A 23,353-nucleotide genomic window follows, 5' to 3' on the forward strand; every position below is an offset into this window, starting at 1 on the left:
TAGACATAATGTAAAAATGATATAATGTTATATACGTGCGCTGTACATTACAACACAAATGCAAACTTCGAAACGTTGTGAGAAAAAAAAACATTACACCTGCCTCAAGAACAAGTACATTTTGGTGGAAAGCGTGTCCACCTTTTTTGTAGACTAGGCTTTGTGTGAAAAACAGTGGGTGTTGGCATGGGAACACTCAATTGGGAGCCCATGGACACCCACTTAATGCAAAGTAGCGTAAATTTGCACTGCAAACTAAATCCCAATTCCAGACTAAGTTGGTTTGCTTCACTTTTTGTGACACAGCACGTGCTCAAATCCTGAATGTATCTACCCCACAGCCTTAGTTTCATGGCATTGTGAAAAGAAGGAGAAGCAGGTATGATGGTATGGAGACTAACAGATGATAAAGCAATTGAACATGTTTTGCCTAAAGTACTTTAAAAAAAAAAGTTACTTTTCCTTTCAACTAGGGCATAAATGTAGAATGATGGAACCCCAGAATCTGGCTGAAAATCTATCCAGCAGATAAAAATGTGATGTAGTAGGATATTGAGTAGTGTTCGACCCAGCTGTTTCTGGCTGGCTGAGACGCACAAAACCATACAAAATCCACCGTACTAGATAGGAGGAGTACGATACACTTGTCCGATAACCTGTTCTCACCCTTGAGTAGGTTGGCACAGAGCAGTCAGGCTTATCGTCAGGGTCAAAGTGTAAAGAATTGGCACAACACCACCCTCGCAACACACAGAGTACACTAAAAGTAGACTCCACACCGTGAATATAAAACACCGGTCTTTGTATTACACACACATTGAAATCAAAGCGACATACACATTAGATATATACTTTACAGTTATATGCAACTACTCCAGCACAACGATACACGTTGCACTCACTGGCAACACTTTGATTAGATTGTCGGGCCACCTAAAGCGTAAGGAAACAGTTTCTTGGTTTTGTCCCTTGAAATTAGGCGTTCAGGTACCCAGCGTCACCATCACAAGTGTGGGATCACTATCCCCCCCGTAGGCAAAAGACTGCGACACTGGAAGTAGGCATGCTGCCCAAATGGAGAAATGTTTCCCCTCGGACGGCAGAGGAGTGTGCTGCAGTTGCACGAGGCAGCCAGCTGTGAGTGCACACAAGGCACAGCGACACCCCTCGGGTCCAGTCATGATATTCTTAACAACAGAGTACCCTGTGGCGTGGGTCCAGGGGGAAGGAGGGAGGGGGACATACGGCCAGCGACCTTGGACAGAGGCCGCAATGTCGGGCACTTTCGTTCTCCCGATCTGGAGGTTGGAGACAATCTAGGCTTCCAGCTCCGGTCCCACGGACTTGGCAAATGTCTTCCAACACCCCTTGGACACCACACGCTACAGATTGCGAGCTAGCACAGGCTTGTGGTTGCAAGCACGGGTTCCTCAGACTCAGCAACTTCCCCAGCACTCCTCAAAATTCCCACACTCCCGCACCTCCGGTGGGCCGCTGGTCTTTACGAGCACACTCCTCTGCACAGTGTGATTACTGCATACGTCTGGACAGTCATTGTCCCAACTGACGATCACTTATACCCGTTTCTGCCATACTGAGCACGGTCCTTACAATCTTGTGGAAACAATATCCTTTCTATCCCTGGGGTCTCGTGGATAGGAGGCCAGCCAACCAGCCCTTGGTAAGAGGTTAGGGACCTGGGCCATGACAGCTGGCAATCCGCTGAAGGCCAGCAACATCTAGGCAAAAACCATCAAGTGATCGTCCCCTTCCTAGAGCATGACAAGCCCCAGGCCACCACAAGTCTGTGTATAATCCAGTTGCAGTTCCTCCTGCCCCAATAGGTGCTCTTGTCAATGTCCCAGCATTGAACTAGCGTAGTATAGTTCCAATCCAAAAAACGTCTCTAACTGCTGAGGGCAGAGCCCCAGTAGTTACAACCACAATGACCTTTGAAGATGAGATCAGTTCAAAAGGCCACATTTGAAATGCACAGGCCCCCTCTAAATTGTGTCCTGTCTGGCATCCCAACTTGGGAGGCTTGATCAATAACTTTAGTGGGGCCAAGATGCAGTCCCCTGGAATGCCGGTGTCAATTCCGGCCCCTCATGTACGTCCCAGGAAGGCTCCTCAGTCAGATGTCTGCAGTTTTCCTTGAGCCCCTAGTTTATGGCCTTCTATTACGAACACACAGATGTAGTTGTCCCCTCCAGTACTTAGATGTGGATTGAAGACAGGCACACAGAGCCATGAGCACAGAAATGCCTACTTTCCCAAAGCAGCATTTCCACATTAGTAATGTCGAATCCACTCGCACGGCCAGAGAGGATTTGCCATTTTTAACTCATCGATATCACGCACTATACTACTACACTTCTGCATGTAGGAAATATTGCTCAATATACTTTCCTCCATGTCAATAAATGCGAGAAGCAGGCCATGTAGCGCACCCATGCCCTGACTTTCTGGCACTGCACCTTGCCCCCAGGGAGTACCCAGAGGTAGCAAGAGACATGTAGAACCCTGGCAAGTAGCTTTTTAAATGCCAAGCCAAGTAACAGTAACCTGCACACAAAGGCCCCGCCAGGGCAAACCTGTGGTACGTTTTAAGTGCTACCTCAGTGGGTGGCACAACCTGTGCTGCAAGCCCACGGGGCAGCATTTGAGTTACATTCCCTAGGCATATGTCTTACCCCTACACACGGGACTAACAGCTAACTCAAATAAGTCAATCATTTATACACCAATCACCAGTATGTATATAACAAGAACAGCGCTTTGGCACCGAAAGGTAGAGACAAAGCGCTCAAAGTCCTACAGCTGGCACGTAGATCTGCAGAAAACCAGGAGGGACAAAAAGCATAAAGTCGAGAAAAAGCACCCTAGAAAGGGCCATTTCTGAGGCAGAAACTTCAGTTGAACAATATCAGTTTTTAAGAAGTCAGTCATGCAAACATGAAAAGAGTAAGGTGGCTTTTACTCTATTATCAGTACAGTAACATTTAGAGGGACGATAATTAATAATGAAACATCAACAACATTGTCCTCCTCTAGTCCCAGTTAATACGTTGTTTTTTTTTTTTAGAGTGTCTGTGAAACCTGGACCACCTCTAGCACTGAATAACAAGTTACACCAGAAGTCGTACAGGATGAAGCAGGCAAAATGACTATCCGCAGACTGATGAATTGATGCAGTAGAGCCTGGTTAAAGTATGGACAGGTGCCTACGTGGGTGCAGATGTCCGAAACCAGACACCCAGGCTAGATCAGCAGGCTTGGCCTTCGTTCTGGTGGAATGAGCCCGAAGGCCCTCTGGAGGATCTTATTTGGCCAGGGCATAAGATAGTTTGATGTAGATGACAATTCACTAGGACACTGTCCGTTTCTGGACCACTTGTCCTTTATTTGGACCAGAGAAGACAGCAATTTATCATCCACCCAGTACTCATTAGAACTATCAATGTAGAAACTAAGGGCACGCTGTGGCAAAAAAAAAACGGTGAAGCCTCTCTGCCTTATTTGATGGATGCCCCACATGGAAAGGCGACACCATGTGCAGCAAAAAGATGCATATATCCTAAGCAGCAGTTTGGCAGGTACAAGTAGTTTATGGAGGCTCAACAGACAAGACATGTAGCTTGCTGACATGCAGAAGTTGTGCGCATGCTTCACAGTTAAGAGTCTACAGTTAGAATTGTGTAAATGCTCAAAAAGAGCACATGCTGACATTAGAACTACATGGAGTTCCTACTGTGGCTTATAGTAGGTGGCCGGGAAACGTGAAAACCCTTTGAGAAAAAGGCATCACAGTCAATGATTTGAATCATGAGGCCTGATAAAGCCAAAGATAGGAGGCAGAAAGGTCCGAGAAGTAACCCTTAGCAGTGCCGGCACAAGGCAAAGAGAACACAAAGTCTATCTGACATTATAGCCTGTAGAGAGTCAACCTACATCTCCTCACACAAAGCAACAATCTTGAACAAGTGAATCTAATAAACTGATTTTGTAGAAGGGCAGTGATGCACCAAAATGACATCAACCACATCAGAGGAGATGAGCTGGTTCTTAATCTCCTCACATGCAGGTGTATATTGTAGAAGTTCAGATATGGTAGTCTGCCTTGCTGCTGGGACAGTGGTTCCTACTGAAACGAATGCTAAAGAGCGCAGATGCTCAGGGTCAGCTGTTTGGAGCATCAGACCATTCTGGTCCAATTCGTTGCCATCAAAATCAGCTGTTCTCTGTTCCACCTTTCTTTATGACCCGGGAGATCCACAGCAGAGAGGGAAGCATGTATATGAAGCCAGAGTCCGTCAAAGACAGAAAGCATCTGTCTGAGGCGGAAAGTCCAAAGTGCAAAAGGCTGGAGAATGAGAATGTTGTTAGGTAGCAAATAGGTCTACACATACCGTATGCATCACTGCCCAAAGTTGGGAAAGTGCTATGAAGTGGCAGCCGAAACTCCATACAGGGTGCACAAGAATGGCTTGTCGTATGCACGTTTGGTGTCCATCATCCACCGCCGGAGGCCCTTAGCTGCTTCATTGGAGATGTGGATCCCATCCAAAAGGTATCGCTAGTGCTAAGCTATCGCACATGTAATAAAAAGTTACCATTGGCTTACTGTGAAAAAACAGAATAAAGTTCAAGGCTTTGTGCATTGCTTATAAAGCAACCCGCAACCAAGGACCTCGCTTTCTTTTAAATGCCCTATCATTTCATGTCCCCAATAGACCACTACGGTCTGCCAATGCCTTCTTGATGTCCGTGCCTAGAACTAGAACGGCTTCCTGGGGTGACAGATGTTTCGTGGTGTCTACCACAAAACTAAGGAACTCATTGGACCTGGAGATGCGATCCTCCGAATCCTTGATGATTTTTCGTAGAAAAATAAAAACATGGTTATTCAATCAATAACTCCCCGCTGCTCGCCTTCTAGAGTCTTAGTATACTGTTACTAGCGCCGAAACGCCCTTCGGCATTTGTGCGCTTTATAAGTTTCATAAACAAATAAATAAATAAGCCAACTACAGGCACAGATCCAATTAGAGGGCCCACATATTCGGACAGGTGGGAAGCACCAGCAGGATGCACATTTCTAAGAGCTAAGTAGTTTACAAAATTTACAACTTTACTTGAACACACTATTCTGCACAAAAAATTTATATTTGTTAGCAACAAGACAACCAGAGCATTTGTAAACAATGTTTGACTGATACTGCAAAACACAAATTGTAGAAGTGGAGGAAAAGTTAGAAACACAAGTGGAATCCAATGCCTAGGCAGAGTTGAGTAATAGGTTTGTCCGAGGAGGTACAAGAACACTAGGAGCCATTATTTTAAACAAAATCGCTTATATCTCAATAGAAGGGCAATCACCGCGATCCTCATCACTGAAGAATATGTGAACGTTCAAGAATGCTTTTTTATAGCTAGTACAAGGGAATTCATGGGGTTTCAGATTCCAGGATTTAGACAGTGAAATATTAGAATAGAAGGTCTTGTGAAAAAAGAATGAACACAAAAAAATACAGATTAGAACAACTGTTGTATATATACAGAATATTAGAAATACAACTACATTTAAGAAATTATTATGAAAAAGAGCAGCATTTGAACTTAGCATAGACTGGGGCATTTACTACAGCATGCTGAACGTACTCAAGTGTAAATTAACTGTTTTGATTATTACATGGTGGCTGATGTTTCTCACTCTAAATCTTTCTAAATCATTTGTAACATTCTGGTAAAAGAAAACATATGCCTCGTTTCTAGTAGCATTGGAACCTCGGCTGCCCCTTTCCTTAGGCATGCTACCACAAAGCATTCAACAATGTTTCCATAGTTAAGCCTGGAAACCTGAAACAATGACATTTTCCACGGATAATCCCAGCAAATCGTTGTACATTCTATTTTCACATATGCATACATACGTCTGCATCAGGTCATGGAAAATCTACTAAGCAAGGTGTAATGCACTTGCTACCTTTAACTTCCTTTTTGTCTCTGTGGGGAAAATATTTTTTCCTATGGAGAACTCTCTTCTTCTGCACCCCTCCCATATACAGAGGTGTTATGAATACCCATAAATATGCAAGGTTCTGAGTGCCTACAAAATCAAATACTATTCATGGCATGGAATACCAACTTCCTGAAGTGTGCTTGCTCACATGAAACTATATGTGACTAAATCCCTTTTAAACTGCAAAGCCTTGTGCAAATGTGAGCCAAGCGTCACATGAAAGGAATCAGATACGTAACATTCGACAGCTCCTTGCAGAGTTCATCTCGTTGTGAAATGTAATTACGCAGCTAAGTGAGGCACAGTGTGGTGAAGCGATGTCTCCAAGATACACACTGTGGGTGGCCAGACTGTGGGCAATTTCCTTGTTACTCAAATGCACCCTGCCCAAGACTATCCAGTGACACAACAGGAAAGCTTACCTGCATCCCTTGAATAAAACAAATGATTGAATGTCTTGCACTACTGACCAAATTTACAAAAAAGACCAAATCCAAATAACATTGTTTACTCACAGCAACCGATTACTCAACAGTGATTGCTTCTTTTCAAATCTTGAAGTATTTGATCAACAATATGGCAGAATAGTTTATTGCAATCTATAGATGCTCATCAATATAATAAATTAGAGTTGCCATTGTAAAAGAAAACGGTCAAAGCAAAAGTCTTCTCTGCCTTAAGCGAGGTTTATGTGCTCATATCGGTTGCAGTTTGTGTGATACTGCATCAGCAATAAATTATCTTTACGCTCAGGGCATATTAGTTTGTCTGCCACACAATATTTCAAATCATTGGTGCTGCACATGTTTCTAATAAACCCTTCCTTGTCTGGCTGTATTTTATCATCTTTAACGATAATGTGTTCCAGCAGGGTGGCACTTCTGTGTAGTGTACATCACTGTCTCTGCTGATTGAAGAGCAAGAATGACGGTGTAGCTGGTGCCGAGAGGAACCATCTAACTCCTTCTGTAGCACGTCGCATCATTTCGGATTGAAAGCAGACATCTGGAATTTGTTGAAGGCTTAGTTCTTAATCTGAACTCCATATTCAGCACCTGGCATAGGAGGACATCCTAGAAGTCTATGCTCTGTTAACGTTTTTTCAGTGCCTTCCCCTGGCGCTTTTTCTTCTTCACACATGGAGCTTCTGAAAACAAAGTGTTTTAAAGTGAAATTTTCTAATTTTTAAACATATCACACAACCCATTTTGCTTTCAAGAGACAACAAATAAGAACACAAGTACAGATTCACTCTACATCTTAGTTCGAACAAAACTAGAGTAATATTAACCAAATAAACCTATTTTTTCTCACCTATGTGCCAAACGCCAATCATGCTTTTAACATCGAATTAGGAGTGATGTTCTGAACCAGGATTTATTTCTGTATACAGACTTATTACGTTTAAAGTGTAAATACGAATCGAGCATCTGTTTCCTGTACCAACTTATCTTCAAGACGAGAGTCACTTGTAAACTAGCTAATTTACCTTCTAGGCCCTCATTATGAGGAACCCACTAATTCTGGTATCGAAAAATACGTCCATGTGGCCTATAAGCATGCTCTTGTAATCACTACTGAATTGCAGACTTCTATCAACATGCATTTAACGGTTCTAGTATTATATAGATTTTTTAAATATTTTTTAAAAACTTTATTGAAATTTTCATAAATGAAACACGCAAAAAGAAACAAAAAAGAAATAAATCAGAGACAATGCGCAGGTGAGATCTTAATTAAAAGAAAAGGAGGTACCCTAATACTCAGAAAAGGGACGGGGTGGCACTAGAGAGAACAAAAAAAGCCCCTAATCAGTAAAATAGTACATATATGGATTATGTGCTGAAAAACGGACTACAAGGTAAAATAAACATATTTAGTTGCAATCCATTTTCAATAAATTTTCAGAGTGCAGAAGGTATCAATAAAGTTCTAAACATGAGAAGAATAAAGTACAGGAAAGCAATATTCAGACGAATATATCAAAATAATATTTATTTAAAAATCACTACAATATGTAATATATAGGTTTAAAAACATCTCATTATATAAGTACAATAATGTTGGTTCTTATGGATACATTTATACATCACAAGAAAACTACAAAACAGTGGACGTGTTGTTTCGGTGAGATGTAACTCCTTCACCTTCTTCAGAACAGAGTTTTCAAAACACAATTTAAATAGCAGAAGACAATTCATTAAAATAGAGTAAAAAAGAAATCTGCTTAATTTAAAAAGGAGCTATATTTGTGAACAGGTTTACAAAACATTGCTTCATGTACACTGATACACACAGACCATGTTTGGAATAAGCCGGTTAGATCAATACAATCAACTTAAAATTATAACAACACACTCTGCTCCAATTTAAACAACACATGATCCATAGAATGTATAAGGGGAAGAGAGGATATTGCTGAAACCTACCTAATTCAAAATTAACTATAACAAGGCTTTTAAGTCACTCGAATATAACGGAAGGAAGACTCATCCGTAAAGTTTAAAAAGGAATGACCTAAAAAAAACAAAGTTTGTCTTTAAAAAAAGTTTTTTTTTTTTTTAAAGTATTTACAGATGACTTCCTTCAATGCATACTGGGGCATACCTTTGTGTTTTAGTAAATAATCCTTCAATTTTCGTTAGTTAGAGCCCCCGATGAATGTGACATAAATGTCGTTTTAAAATAAAAGACCTTTGAAATTTAAAAAGAAAATACAGGGTCAGTTTATTAATTTTAATAACCTCTTTTATTCCCCAAGGGGCACGTCCAAGAGTGAGTTTGCTTACCATTCAAAAGCTGGACAATACACAGCATAACCAGTGTGCCATGTGGTTGGCTACATTTGTTAGGGATCGCCATTTCCAATAATTGACGATACTATGATGGATAAACAAGACAGATGTGTTTTGTTATCAAAATTACTAATCAATAGTACAGCAACTGTTGGTATTGTTAGAATTCGTCTGAACATTCAATTACCTGGTCATTCTGCTTGATGATGATGAAGCAGTAAGGGTTTAAAACCTGCAATCTCAAGATAGAGGCGCCATGGTTTCACTCCATAAAATAATGTGATCTATCTGAACACTCGCCCTACTTATTGCCATCTCTTCAGAATGTGTTCCTGTTCTTATACCCTATAGTATTATTCCTATGGAAACTATCAGTACATAAAAAATATCATATAGGTTTGGGCCCGCTATTAAGATTTATGGTCTGATAGAAAGGTTATTGTGACTGATTACATTCAATTAAATTCCAAAATTTAACGGTACTGTTTTACCAATTTCGTAAAAACGCGACTTTAAGCATCATAAAGGAGTGCCGCATCAGGAAATTAACACTCCTTTAAATATGGGCATTTGAACCCAACATGCCCATATTTAAAGGAGTGTTATAATCCTTTTTTATTTTCAAACGTCTTTTTATTTTAAAACGACAATTATGTCACATTCATGGTGGCTCTAACGAACGAAAAGCTAAGGATTATTTACCAACACAAAGGTATGCCCCAGTATGCATTGACTTCAAGCATAGAAGGAAGTCATCTGTAAGGAAAATGCTACTTACCAGTGTGCATCTGTTCTTGGCATGTAGAGCTGCAGAGTTGCACACTGTGTATAGATCGCCATCTGGTGTTGGGCCTGGATGTTTGCACTTTGTTATTGTCCTGGAAAAGTCTTTGGAAGTCTTGAGATAGGGGACTCCTCCTGTGGACCATAGTGCGCATGGGCATCGGCTCCATCTTCAGATAGTTTTTTCGCCAGTAAGGGAAATGATGGAGTTTGTGAGAAACAGAAAAGGTGCCCATGTATGCTGTATCTAAATAAGATAATACTGGAACAGATAGAGGTAGCCGGGGAGGCGGGTGGGCGTGTGTAACTCTGCAGCTCTACATGCCAAGAACAGATGCATACTGGTAAGTAGCATTTTCCGTTCAAGGCATATGAGCTGCAGATTACACACTGTGCATAGATTGTATAGCAGCACACCACCTTAGCGGCGACCACCAGTATCTGTTGCAGTTGTTTGAACTAATGTTTTGAGTACAGCCTGGCCCACAGTAGCTTGTTGCTTTGCTTGCACATCTACACAATAATATTTTGTGAAGAATGTGTGTGCTGTAGACCATGTAGCTGCTATGCAGATGTCATCTAAGGGAATGTTCCCCCAGAAAGCAATTGAAGCCCCTATTTTTCTTGTGGAGTGGGCTTTCGGTGGAATAGTAAAGGTACATTTTGCTTTTTGATAGCAAATTTGAATGCATTTTACAATCCTCCTTGCAATTCCAGATTTTGATATAGGATTGCCTTTATGTGATGGAGAGAAGGATACAAAAAGGTGTTTAGTTTTACAAAAAGGTTTTGTCCTGTCAATATAATACACAAGTGCTCTTTTAACATCTAGGGTGTGAAGAGCCCTTTCTGCGACTGTTTGTGGTTGCAATAAAAAAAATTGGCAACTCTACAGACTGGTTGAGATGAAAAGGAGAAATGACTTTTGGTAGGAATTTTGGGTTTGTCCTAAGAACCACTTTATTATGATGTATTTGTAAAAATGGTTCTTGAATGGTAAGTGGTTGAAGCTCACTGACTCTTAAGAGAAGTAATGGCAACTATGAAAGCGACTTTCCATGTAAGGAATTGTAATTCACACTTGTGCATAATTTCGAAAGGGAGGACCCATGAGTCCTGTGAGGACAATATTTAAGTTCCACACAGGTGAGGGTGGTACTCTAGGTGGAATGAATCTTTTAAGTCCCTCCCTGAAGGCTTTGATGGTTGGTACTCTAAATAATGGCACATGGTGTCTATTTTGCAAGTAAGCTGCTATAACAGCAAGGTGCAACCTAATAGATGTGTATGCTAGGTTAGACCTTTGGAGATATAGCAGGTAACATAAGATGTGCTGGATTGACACATCTAAGGGATTGATGTTGTTATTGTTACAGTATATAACAAATCTTTTCCACTTGGCTGCATAGCAAGCTCTAGTGGTTGGGCATCTAGCTTCTTTGATAATATTCATGCAATCAGGAGGAAGGTTAAAGTAACTAAACTCTAAGATTTCAGGAGCCAGATCGCTAGGTTGAGTTGTGCTGGATCTGGATGTTTGATCTCTCCATGGCTCTGGGTTAAGAGGTGTGGAGAGAGGTGTCGTTTTTGGTGGGGGACACCTGAGAGTTCCAGTAATGTGGTGTACCATGGTTGTCTGGCCCATGTTGGAGCAACAAGGATGAGCGTCAGTGAGTGTTGCTGTAGTTTGCGCACCACCAGTGAAATGAGTGGGAGAGGCGGAAAAGCGTACGCAAATCTGCCTGACCAATTTGTCTATATTGCATTGCCTTTGGACAATGGGTGTGGATACCTGGCGACGAAGTTTGGGCATTTTGCGTTTTCGTGGGTTGCAAAGAGATCTATCTCTGGGAGCCCCCACAGCTGGAAGAATCGTTGAAGAACTTGCTGATGCAGTTCCCATTCGCGAATCTGTTGTATTTGACGACTCAGCAGGTCTGCTATGCAGTTTTGGACTCCTTGAACATATTGGGCTAGGAGAAAAATGTTTTGAGCGATCGCCCATCTCCATATGTTCTGTGCTAGGTGGGAGAGTTGGAGAGAGTGTGTCCCGCCTTGTTTTCGTATATAGTACACTGCTGTCATATTGTCTGTGCGGACTAGGACAGCTTTGCCCAGAATGTGTTTCTGGAAGGATTTTAATGCTAGGAATATGGCTAGCAATTCCAGATGATTGATGTGGAGCAACCTTTGTTGGGGTGTCCACGTGCCCTGTATGGTGTGATGCAACAGATGATCTCCCCAGCCGGAGAGTGATGCATCTGCTGTTAGCACTATCTGTGGAACTGGCTCGATGAACGTTTGCCCTTTGGAAAGGTTTTTGGTGTTCCACCACTGCAGAGAGCAATGAGTGCGACCGTCCACCAACACCAGATCTGTCAGCTGACCTTGAGCACGGTTCCACTGGCGTGCTAGACATTCTTGTAGGGGACGCATCTGGGACATTCTTGTAGGGGACGCATCTGGAATCTTGCGTGAAGGACTATGAAAATGCAAGATGCCATCAACCCTATAAGCTGCATGAACACTCGAGCTGGGAAAGAGTGTTGAGGTTGAAACTTTGTGAGAAGGCTTTGTATGCTTGATATCCTGGCTGGATTGGGATATGCAAGTGCCTTTAAGGTATTTAATGTTGCCCCTAGGCATTGCTGTATGTGGGATGGTTGCAAGTGAGATTTTAGATGGTTTATGGTAAACCCCAAGTTGTGAAGCAGCTGGATTGTGGCGTGAGTGTGTTGTACGCACTGGTTGTATAACTTGGCTTTTATGAGCCAGTCGTCTAGGTAGGGGTACACATGAATATGTTGCCACCTTAGATGAGCTGCAACTACTGCTAGACACTTGGTGAAAACTCTGAGTGCTGTTGTGACTCCGAATGTGAGTACCTTGAACTGGTAATGCGGACCGTCCACTACAAACCTGAGATACTTTCTGTGAGAGGTGTGAATGGGAATATGAAAGTAGGCATCCTTGATATCTAGAGTAGCAAGGAAATCACCTTATGCCAGTAGAGGGAGAACCTGTTGAAGCGTGACCATGTGAAAGTGGTCTGATTGTATGTATAGGTTTAGGGTTCTGAGGTCTAGGATGGGTCTTAGAGAGCCGTCCTTTTTAGGAATGAGGAAGTACAGGGAGTAAAGCCCTGTGTTTTGTTGATGCAGTGGTACGTTTACTATTGCATGTTTTTGCAGAAGGGAGATGACCTCTTGTTTGAGCCGTGATAAATGATCTAGTGACATTTGACGCTGCCTGGGTGGTATGTTTGGGGGAGTAGAGGTGAGTTCTAGACAGTAGCCGGATTGAACAATTTGCCTTACCCACCTGTCAGAGGTGATGTTGTTTCAGACACGAAGGAACCTTTGTTTTCTACCCCCGACAGGATTTGAATGTTCCGAGGGAAGTCATTGGGTAGGGTTGGAGGCCGACCTGGTGTTTTTGGTTTTGTCTCTTCCCTTATTGTTATTGCCTCTGTAACCACCTCTTTGGTAACCTCTGGTAAAGGTAGACTGGGGTGGGAGCTTTGTAAGAAGTGGTAGGGTTGTCAGAGGAGTAGCCTCTGGAGGTGCCTTTATAAAATGAGCGACAAAAAGAACGTCTGGGAGCTTGTGATTGAAAGGCTCCCATAGATTTGGCTGTGTCTGACTTTTTTATTTTTTCTAATGAGGAATCTACATTAGGGCCAAATAAATGCTCTTGGTCAAAAGGCTGATTTAAAATAGCAGTTTGTACCTCTGGCTTACAACCTGAAATGCGTAGCCACGCATGTCTACGCAAAAGTACACTTGTATTGACTGCTCTAGAGGCGGTATCAGCAACATCGAGAGTGCAACAAATGGAGGTGTTAGTAATTATTTTACCCTCTTGTATAAGATAATTTGCCCTGTTTTTATATTTATCTGGTAGGTGTTGCAGTAGGGTCTCTAGTTCATCATAATGTGCCCTATCATACCTGGCTAACAGAGCTTGAGTGTTGGCGATACGCCAAATATTAGCTGCCTGTGACGCTGTTCTTTTCCCTGAGGCGTCTAAGAGCTTGGATTCTTTATCAGGGGGTGGAGCATCTCCTGATGTTTGGGAGTTGGCCCTTTTTCTGGCAGTAGAGACTACTAGTGAGTCCAATGGTACGGGGCCTTTAATGTAGGGAGGGTCCCCAGGAGCAGCTTTATACTTTTTGTCGATCCTGGGGTTAATAACTCTAGCCCGCAAAGGATCTTTGAATACTTCCGGTGCATGCGTAATTACCCCTTTTAGTATTGGTAAAATAGCGATGGACCTTTGTGAGGTGTCAAGTGTCCATAAGGAAATCCTCTTCTATAGGGTCTGTATGTAAGCTAACCCCGTGGTACTGAGCAGCTCTTTGAAGTAGCTGGTTAAAGCCTGTTGTGTCCTCGGGAGGGGAAGGCCTAGAAGGGTATATGTCCTCCTGTGGAACATTAGGAACATCAGGAGTATTATAATCACCCCAGGGATCAGGGGAAGAAGGTGGACTATGATCCCTTAATGGTTCCTCATGTGCCCAGTATCCTTCCTCAGAAGTATCATCAGCATTCCCTGGTGGAGATGGTGTAGGAGAATGATGTGGTGGGGGAGGTGGAGGAGAAGGTGGAGGAGGAGGTGAAGGAGGTGGTGGAGGAGGTGGTGGAGAAGGGACCCTGAGGGGAGATGTAGCAATATCCCTCTTTTTAGGTGGTGGGGCTGGTGCAGGTGTATCCAAAGGTCTCTTCCTCGAGCTGAGGGTGAGTTGACCAGTTTTGGGGTCCTTGAGAAGAGTCTTTTGTTTTGGATCCGGTATAAAAAGCTCTTGTGGTGAAGGCTGCTCTCTCTGCACCGTCTTTTTTGGTTCAGTAGACTTATGAGGCACCGATTCCGGAACGGTTTTGTGATGCTTTACCGGCTCTATGGTTGTTTTTGGAGCTGGTTGCTTCTTCGGTACCGAGGGTTTTTCGGCTCCGAAGGATGTGGATCCGTAGTTTTATGGGTTGGCTTTTTACTCGCCTCAGGGCTTTTCAGAGTAGATGGTACTGTGCCTGTGGGTTTTGGTACTGAATGCTTGGATGGTTCAGTGCTGGTTGATTTCGATGCCGAGTGCTTAGATGATGAAGCAGTGATCGGCATGGAGGATGAAAACGGTTTCTTTTTCAGTGCCAGTGTTTCGGTACAGACAGCAGGCTAACTCGAGCCTGAGTTGCCTGATAGGCTTCTTTGCATGGGAAGCTGTGTCGTGTGTACCAGAGTCCGAAGGAGAAGGTGTGACCAAAGCCTTTTTTGATGTTTTACGGAGGGGGTCGGGCTCGACGATCTTACTTACGACCCGCTGCGTAGGAGTGATTTCTTCGATGTCGAATTCCTCTGCTTCGGATTCGCTGCGAGGATTTGTTCAACTCTCTCCTGTTCCGGTACATAGACGCCCTCCTGTAAGATGTCGTTGGGGATTGGAGTCGAGGAGCAAGCCATTTTCCTTTGAGCTCGACGATCTCGAATGGTCTTCTTGGAGCGGAAGGAGGCACAAGCTTCACAGTCTCTGGCCTCGTACTCCGTTGAAAGGCAGAGGTTACACACCTCATGCAGATCGGTGTGGGGAAACTTCGACCCACATTGAGGACACTTCTTAAATGGAGTCCTTTCCATGAGCCAGATAACGAGGCCCAAGTAGGCCCAAGTAGGCCCAAAGGCCCTCGTCGACGATTGGAATCGAGGACTTCAAATTTGTTGAGATGCGCGTCGACTAGAATCGCGATCGGGACAATACCGTCAAAAGGGTGAAGGATTGCGCGCCAAAAGTAGAATCGGTAACGGTTCCGAACTGGAGCGATACAAGTACATCCGAACCCGATGGTGGAAAAAACAATCTGAAGATGGAGCCGATGCCCATGCGCACTATGGTCCACAGGAGGAGACACCTATCTCATGACTTCCAAAGACTTTTCCAGGACAATAACAAAGTGCAAACATCCGAGCCCAACACCAGATGGCGAATGAGAGTCTTTCTTCCGCTATATTCGAGTGACTTAAAAACCTCGTTATAGTTAATTTTGAATTAGGTAGGTTGCAGCAATATCCTCTCTTCCTCTTATACATTCTATGGATCATGTGTTGTATTAATTTTAAGTTGATTGTATTAATCTAACAGGCTTATTCCAAACAAGCTGTGTGTATTAGTGTACTTGAAGCATAGTTTTGTAAAACTGTTTACAAATATAGCTCCTTTTTAAATTAAGCAGATTTCTATTCTACTCTATTTTAATGAACGGTCTTCTGCTATTTAGATTGTGTTTTGAAAACTCTGTCCTTAAGAAGGTGAAGGAGTTACATCTCACTGAAACGCCGCTTCAACCATTTTGTAGTTTACTTGTGATGTATAAATATGTATCCATAAGAACCAGCAATATTATACTACTGTTTTTAAACCAATAAATAAAGTATTATCATAATTTTTAAATACATTTTCTTTTAATATATTAGTCTGAATATTGCTTTCATATACTTTATTCTTCTCATGTTTTGAACTTTATTGATACCTTCTGCACACTGAAAAATTATTGGAAATTGATTGCAACTAAATGTGTTTGTTGTACCTTGTAGTCTGTTACTCAACACATGATCCATATATTTACTATTTTACTGATTAGGGACTTTTTGTTCTCTTAGGTGAGATCTTAAGCATATCTGACATTATGACAGTTCATGAAAGGATCTTGTCACTCCTTTACGTTACAGTACATACTTGCTGTGGTTCTCGTTCAGCCTTGTTATCCTTAGACATCATATCAGTAACTAGCAACACAGAAAGACATTTCCTAGTACACTTAACATTGCATCATGGTACCACTGCAGTTCAAGCAGTTGCGCCTAGGATAAGTCCCTGGAGCGCCTACTGGGCCTGTTACAGCCACTGCAGCCATTTATTCTGTCCCACCATGACCTACTCATGAGCTGGGTCTTCTTCGCTCCTGGCATCATTTTCCTTAGCTACCAAATAAATTCTGTACAGTTCCCAAACGTTCTTCGGGCAACTGCGCGGAGGAAGGAGTTCACTATAGTTTTCAGTCTGCGTGCTGCAGTATAACATGTCGCTAGACCAGGAGGTGACAGTAGGGGCCGGGCCACCGGACCAGCACATCGATATCCTTCGTTTAGCTATAAGCAGCCCCATATCGACCAGTCTTCTAATAGATTTTGGCAAGTGTAGGGAATAACCCAGTAGGGCCAGCATGGGGTCCGGCATCAGTATTACCTCAGTGCAAATCCAGACTCAAAAGTCTGCTATTTCCGGACACAGCGATGAGAGGTGGAAAAAATCCGCCAGGCTAGCGCCACATCGCTCGCAGTCAAAGGCGTCTCGCAACCCTTACCTATGCAATCTCTCGGGGTGTAGTACAGTCTGTTGAGGAATTTGAAGTGAATTAACCTTTGGCGGCCATTTAGGGAGATATGTTTCGTGCTCTCACAGCAGTACTTTCATTTTGCATCATCTATTTCTTTCCCTCAATCGGTCTGCCACGCCAGTCGGGCCTTAGTGTAATGGTTAGCTCCATAGCCCTAAGCCAGTTTATACAATTTGGAGACAATATGTACCAGCAATTACGTTTTAATCAGAAATGTGAGAGCAGCCACATCTGGCAGCCCGGCCAAGTCGTTGCCCAGTATTTCCTTTAGTGATTGCCTCATCCTATGGAATTGGAATCTGTGCAGCTGCAAGTCCTGCTGGTTTTGCACTTCCACTTTGTCTCAAGTTTTCGCTGTACCCTCTGCAAACATGTCACCAATCTTGATGATGTTCATGTGGTTTAATGCCCGGGTCACACCCTTGTCTGTACATGCTGATAGCCAATGACACCACTCTAGAGGAGCAAGCGGAGAGTATAATATTGCTCCAGCTTGTAGCTTCAGGAGGTGGTGCCAAGCGTGTACTGTTGAATTGATTGAATCCAAGATCCCGGTTCTACGGTCCGATGGAGCAAATAGTATTGCAGGCAGGGGAAGTGGCTCTGTCCCCACCCTCTCGATGTGTATGTGTGGTGCGTCTGCGGGCCCATGCATTCATTAGTGGGCGTGTGCACTTTGCGCAACCACACGGTATAGATTAAGGTCTGGGGCGCCTAAACCCACCCTAGGATATGGAAGCGTGAGAGCTTCTCACCTGACAGGGCGTGTACACCAGCCCATGTGAGTCTGAGTAGGAGAGATGTAAGCGTTCTGAAGAGGGAGCTAGGGAGTACCATCGGGATATTAGTGAACTGAAACAGGAATCTGGGTAGTACAATCATCTTCATGATTAAAACCCTGCCCGCCAGCGATTATGCCAATCGGATCCAGCGCTCTATGTCAGTTTCCAGTTTGCTGATGGCGCCCCCCATAGTTTTCCCTAATGACCACCTCCGAGTCTGTATGGACCTGTATCCCGAGATCTCACCGAGTTCGTCGTCCACTGTAGAGGGAAATCAGGGGCAAATCTTTCCGTGCTGGTGTAAGCGGGAACATAATCGATTTGGTCCAATTTACTTTAAAGCCAGACACTGCACCAAACTTAACTTTGTGCAATACTGGGGACAGATTTTGTTCCGGGTCCCTAATGTAGAGCAGCAAACGTGGATAGGACTAGATCATATCCCCGGAAGCGAATACCCCTCTGGCTGTGGTATTCCCGCATCGGGCAGGCCAGTGGCTCCGCTACGAGCGTGTAGAATGTGGGGTAAAGCGGACACCCCTGCCTTGTGCTTCTACCGATACGTATCATTTCCGTGACCATGTCACAGATTTTGATTCGGGCTGTTGGGCTATGGTAAAGTACTCCAAGCATTTGCAAAGAGACGTGGTTCATAATTGTCCATTTGACAGAGTCGAATGCCTTTTCCATATCCAGGAAAACTGCGATTGCCCACACATCTTGCCTAATATGCTGGATCGCGCCAAACACTGTGCGCAGGTTATAGGTCATATTTCTGCTAGGCATGAACTCAGCTTGCTTCGGTGCTACCAGCAGCGGAACAAGTGGGGTCAAGCGATTCGCAAGTATTTTAACATATAGCTTTGTGTCGACATTTAGCAATGACAAAGGGCGGTGCGATGCACATTCCGCCGGTGGTTTCTATGGCTTCAGTACGGCAAGGATTAGGGCCTCCCTCATGGTAGGTGGCCTCTGGAATAGCGTGCTCAGGTGTGGAATAAGTATGACTTTGAATTCCTTTTAAATGGATACCATTAATCAGTCAGGACTCGGAGCGCTGCCAGCCCTCATTTCCGCCAATGCAGCTATAATCTCCTCTTTCTCCAGTGGACGCATGAGGTATTCCTAGTGCGTGTTCGACAGACAGGGAAGTTTTATGTGTGCAAGGTAATCTAGTATCTCTTCGTCAAGTCCCTTAGTTCTGGAGGCGTACAGTGTGGCAGAATACTGTTTCAACCGGTCTACTATTAATGTTGGGTCACTGACTGGTTTTCCCTGCTCATCATTGATCTCTACCACCACTGTTTCCCTGCGTTTTTTTATTGGAGAAGCCAGAACAGAGCCTGGCCTCTCACCCTCTCCCTAAGTGCGGGCCGGTGCGTATTTGCCTACATGCTTCAGTTCGGAGTCTGCCATTTTGTGGTATTCTTTCAGCAATTTCAGCCTTTGTTCAAGCGCCTTCAGCTTACCCTGTAGGTCCGATAATCGTTGTCTTAGTGTCCGAAGTACGCCAGAATGCTTGGCCATAGCCATCCCTCGAATAGACTTTAAAAGTTTCCCATGCAACCGAGAAAGTATCCACCGACCATTTATTGTGTTTGAAGAAAGTTTCAATCGGTTCTGCGAGTTCCGATTCAAAAACGGGGTCTAATAATGAGTATGAGGGGAATCTCCAAGTGAAGGGTGGAATATGCTTACATGGGCTCTCCAAGGTCAACAGTACTGGAGAATGGTCTGAGAAGGTGCGCGGTAGCACCACACAGTCTTGAATCTGAGTGTACATGTTGCCAGTGGCCATTCAGTAGTCAATTCTAGTATGTAAGTTGTGATACGCAGAGTAGTGTGTGTATCCCCCTTTACCAGGAGTGCTCTTTCTCCAGACATCGTGTAGATCTAACTGCGTCAACGCAATTGCGATTACTCAGGCCGCTGCTTTGGGGCGCCTTTCCGGGCCTTCCAACCTGTCTAGTTGTGGGTCTAATACGCAGTTGAAGTCCCCACCCCATAACCCCACGCCATAACGGAGGACCGGCCCCGTAATTCTGCATCTCTCCGATTAGCACTGCGTAGAATTTGGGGTGATCGTAATTCGGGTAGTATATATTGATTATAAGCAGACCTAACCCCTTCCCTCTGCATCTTGAGATGACATATCTCCCCTCTGAGTCTGTTTCAAGTGGTTCCAGTTGCAGCTCTGCCTTCGGGTTAACCCAACTGATCACGCCTCCGGCATGAGACGTGAACCTGACCACATGTACGTTGCCCTGCAATCCCCTGCAGTGGAGCATGCAATTGTTGAGTGCGAAGTGTGATTCCTGCATGAGGGCTATATCAATGATGTGCCTGGTGAGATAGGCTATTACGTTCCTCAACTTTCTGTAATCATTCAGGCCCCGGACATTCCAGGTCAAAGCATTAAAATTACCAATTGACGACTGCGCCATACATAGTGGAGGAGTACCATGTTTCGGACCTTCCCAGTGCTTGGATGTTTCTACGTGTTATGTAGCAAAGTAGTCGCTGTAAATACTGTACTGTGTTCATTGCTTCATGAATATAGCCTGTATTATGTCTCTGACCCCGCCTCCCCCCCACGCCATGCAAACCCCAAACCGCTGGCGTTACTCCCCTAACAAACTATTAACATCTGCAACATTATCAAAATAATCTGCATCTTTCAATAAACAAAAAAAAAGAAAATAATCCAGGTTGTGTGTTACAGGCGTGGGCAGATGTTGCCCGAGGCCTGGCTCTTCTCATGCGCTCTAGGTATTTCACCTGGTCCTGCCGCCATCTAGCGTTTTTTGTGCATCATGCTAACATTTCAGCACTAGCGTATCAGAGCATGAAACCGTATTTGCAGTCTAAGCTCAGCTAGGTGCGCCTTACCAACATTTAAACATTGTTGCAATTCGGCTCAGTGCCCCCTGGGGTGCTGTGCATACTATCTCGCCTCTCTACATTAGCGGCAGTTCCTGCTTGAAATCAAGTCATTAAGACATTTCCCTCCTCCCCATCAATAAAGCTCTTATCGGTCCAAAATGTTGTTTCCTTGGTCATTCTTGGTCTTCTAAGTCGCTTCCAGCAGCCTCTCCGTGGATCAGCAGGGAGGTTTGTTGAGGTCTGTCCATTGCCCAGTCCTTCAGAGCTTTGTGCAAGGTTTTTGGGTCTGTGAAAATGCCAGAGCGCCTTAGTCTATTCACTCGTAGTCTTGCTGGATACAACATGGCGTAGTCCAAATGTTGTTCCCGCAGTAGCTTCTTTAGTGGTGCAAATTGCTGTCGCGCCTCTTGTAACTGAACTGTAAAGTCTGGATAGAGCGATATAGCGGAGCCCTTATACTGCAATGATTTTTTCTCTCGCGACGCTTTTAGTGCCGCATCTCTGTAATTTAATAGTTTGGCGATAATATGCCTCGGCGGCGCCCCAGGGGGAGGCTTCGGGCCCAAAGTGCAATGCGTATGTTCTACTATGAACATCGGTGAGAATGTACTGCGACCCAGCAGTGTTTCCAATAACTTCTCTATGGATAGTTCCATGTTGCCCACATATGTTGACTTCGAAAGGCCCGTAATTCTAATGTTGCTTCTGCGACAGCGAGCTTCAAGGTCTTCTGCTTTATCTTGTGGAGTTAATAACAGTTTTATCATCTGCTTTTGTTCAGAGTTTAACTGTGTTTGAGCTTCTTCGACCTCCGAGACCCTTCGCTCCGCCATATCTTGCCTCTCCGCCTGCTTGTCCATCCGTTCAGTCAAGCAGTCCATTCATAGTGCCAACGAGTCAAGTTTGCCATTGATGGTTGACAAGCTCTGTTGTAGGCTTTTTTGCATTGCAGCCAGTATGGTGCGGATATCACCTTCCGCAGGCTCTGGTTCTCCGGATTGCATGTTCATGACTTCTTCGGGGTTATGCTCTCGTAGCCTGGAAATCTGCTGCTCAAAGTGGACTTTAGGTTGTGGCTTGTCCACCTTTCCCATGGCCGCTGTGATCCTCTGTTTGCTTCCTATCTTATCTTGAGTCAATATACTAGGATGGGCCAGCGCGTCCTATTTGCGTGTCTTCCCACAAGCTGTATTTGATGATTCCTCAAGAGGCAGGGCCCGGGCCCATCAATGGTGGCCAGGCGAACCAGTTTCTCCTGTTGGTGGGGGTGGAGGGGGGGGGGGGGGCACCGCAGTCCTCCTCCCTATTCTGCCCAATGGTGTAGTTATCCGGGTTGTCCCAGACCTCGCCAGGGGCCAGGGTACCCCTGCTCCGAGATGGGTTCCTCCAAATGTCTACTTGGTCGGGGGTCAGCTTTTGCAGCAGGGACGCTGCACTACTACAAGCAGTTATCCAATGCAGTCCCAGACAATTATGGCAATGGTCACCAGCCACCTGCCGCTCCACTCATAGGTCCCAGCAATAGGGATGCTCCAGTTAGGTCCACAAGCCGCTGCTCCTATTTATTGGTGTTTCGGGGAAGGGCCTTGTGTGACCGGTCCGCACATCGGACCGGGGTTGCCTCATGCGCTCACCTTCCTGCTGCCATCCCCGAACTCAGCCCCTACCCGATCCCAGGTGATTTTCTGCCGTGGTGGCCTGCTCTGCCTGGTCGCCTGAATGTTCAGGTTCTGTGGGGTGTAAGTGCAGCGCTTAGGGGTGGATGAGTGTCCCGGGGGCGGAAAGCTGTGGACCCCGTCGGCCGCCCGGCAGGCGAGCAGAGGCGCGAAACGTCCTTATCTGCGTCTGGGTACTCCGTTCTAGGGCAGCACGGCTGCCGTCTGGTCACAGCTGCCAACATATAGGCCTCCTCACCTCAGCCCCGCTGTGGGGATCCCTCCAGAGTTTGCAGTCGTGAAGGCTTCCAAAGTGGCCACGCTCGGCCTCTATGCACTACGATGGGCCTTATTGCAGCCGCTGGGCAGGCCAAATGATAAAGGGGGGGCGGGGGGTTCAGTCACGAGGGGCCATCAGCAGGCAAACTCTTCTCTGCGCTCCATTCACCTGCCCTTGTGGTCTCTCCTAGTACCGGCGCCGTCCCACCACCGCCAGATCCTCAGGTCGGCTGTGAGCTTCTCACGTCTCTCCCTAGCAAGGGCCTCTAGGACCGGTTAGGCCAGGCTGGAGTGTGGCAGCGTCTCCGCAGTCCTCCCAGTCTTCCCGCGACTCACTGCGTCACTGGGTATGTGCTGTATTGTTTTTAGGTGGGGGAAGGCGCCATCCCCGCAGGAAATCGGCATGTGTCTTCTACGCTGGTGCTCTTGAAGGGAAGGGAGTGCCTCGGTATCCCCGGGCGATCCTCCGCCCACAACCCGGATCAGGCGCCTGCGATCTCTCGCTGGGGCTGCACGCCTACTGTCCACTACGGCCCTTGCAGTTGGTCGCGGCGAGATCTGCTCAGTTCTTTGTGGTCCCGGCGCTCTCCGATGTTGTTGCTGATTCAATCTTGGACTATTATTCTGCACAAATGCACAATAAGTGAAGGATTGTTAAATGGCTTGGCGGAGCTCTCAGTCTATGCGGCCATATTGGTCTCGAGCAAGCTCCGCCCCCTCTAGTATTGTATAGAACTAAGTAATGCTCCCTTTCACTATACTAGGCAAA

The 23,353-nt window shown here is 45.0% G+C and overlaps 1 protein-coding gene across 1 annotated transcript in view; it reads right to left on the reverse strand.

Moving 5' to 3' along the window:
* Positions 1–5,531: 5,531 nt before the first annotated feature.
* The window catches only part of SNAPC1 (small nuclear RNA activating complex polypeptide 1), a 171,003-nt gene continuing 153,181 nt past the window's right edge, over positions 5,532–23,353 (reverse strand). The window contains exon 10 of the mRNA XM_086937944.1: positions 5,532–7,169. Coding sequence (XP_086794070.1) covers positions 7,114–7,169 — 56 coding nt within the window. The 3' untranslated portion in view covers positions 5,532–7,113. The remainder of the gene's footprint in view (positions 7,170–23,353) is intronic.

The sequence above is a fragment of the Lissotriton vulgaris genome, chromosome 9, assembly GCF_964263255.1.
Source record: "Lissotriton vulgaris chromosome 9, aLisVul1.2, whole genome shotgun sequence".
In the NCBI taxonomy this organism is placed as follows: Eukaryota; Metazoa; Chordata; class Amphibia; order Caudata; family Salamandridae; genus Lissotriton; species Lissotriton vulgaris.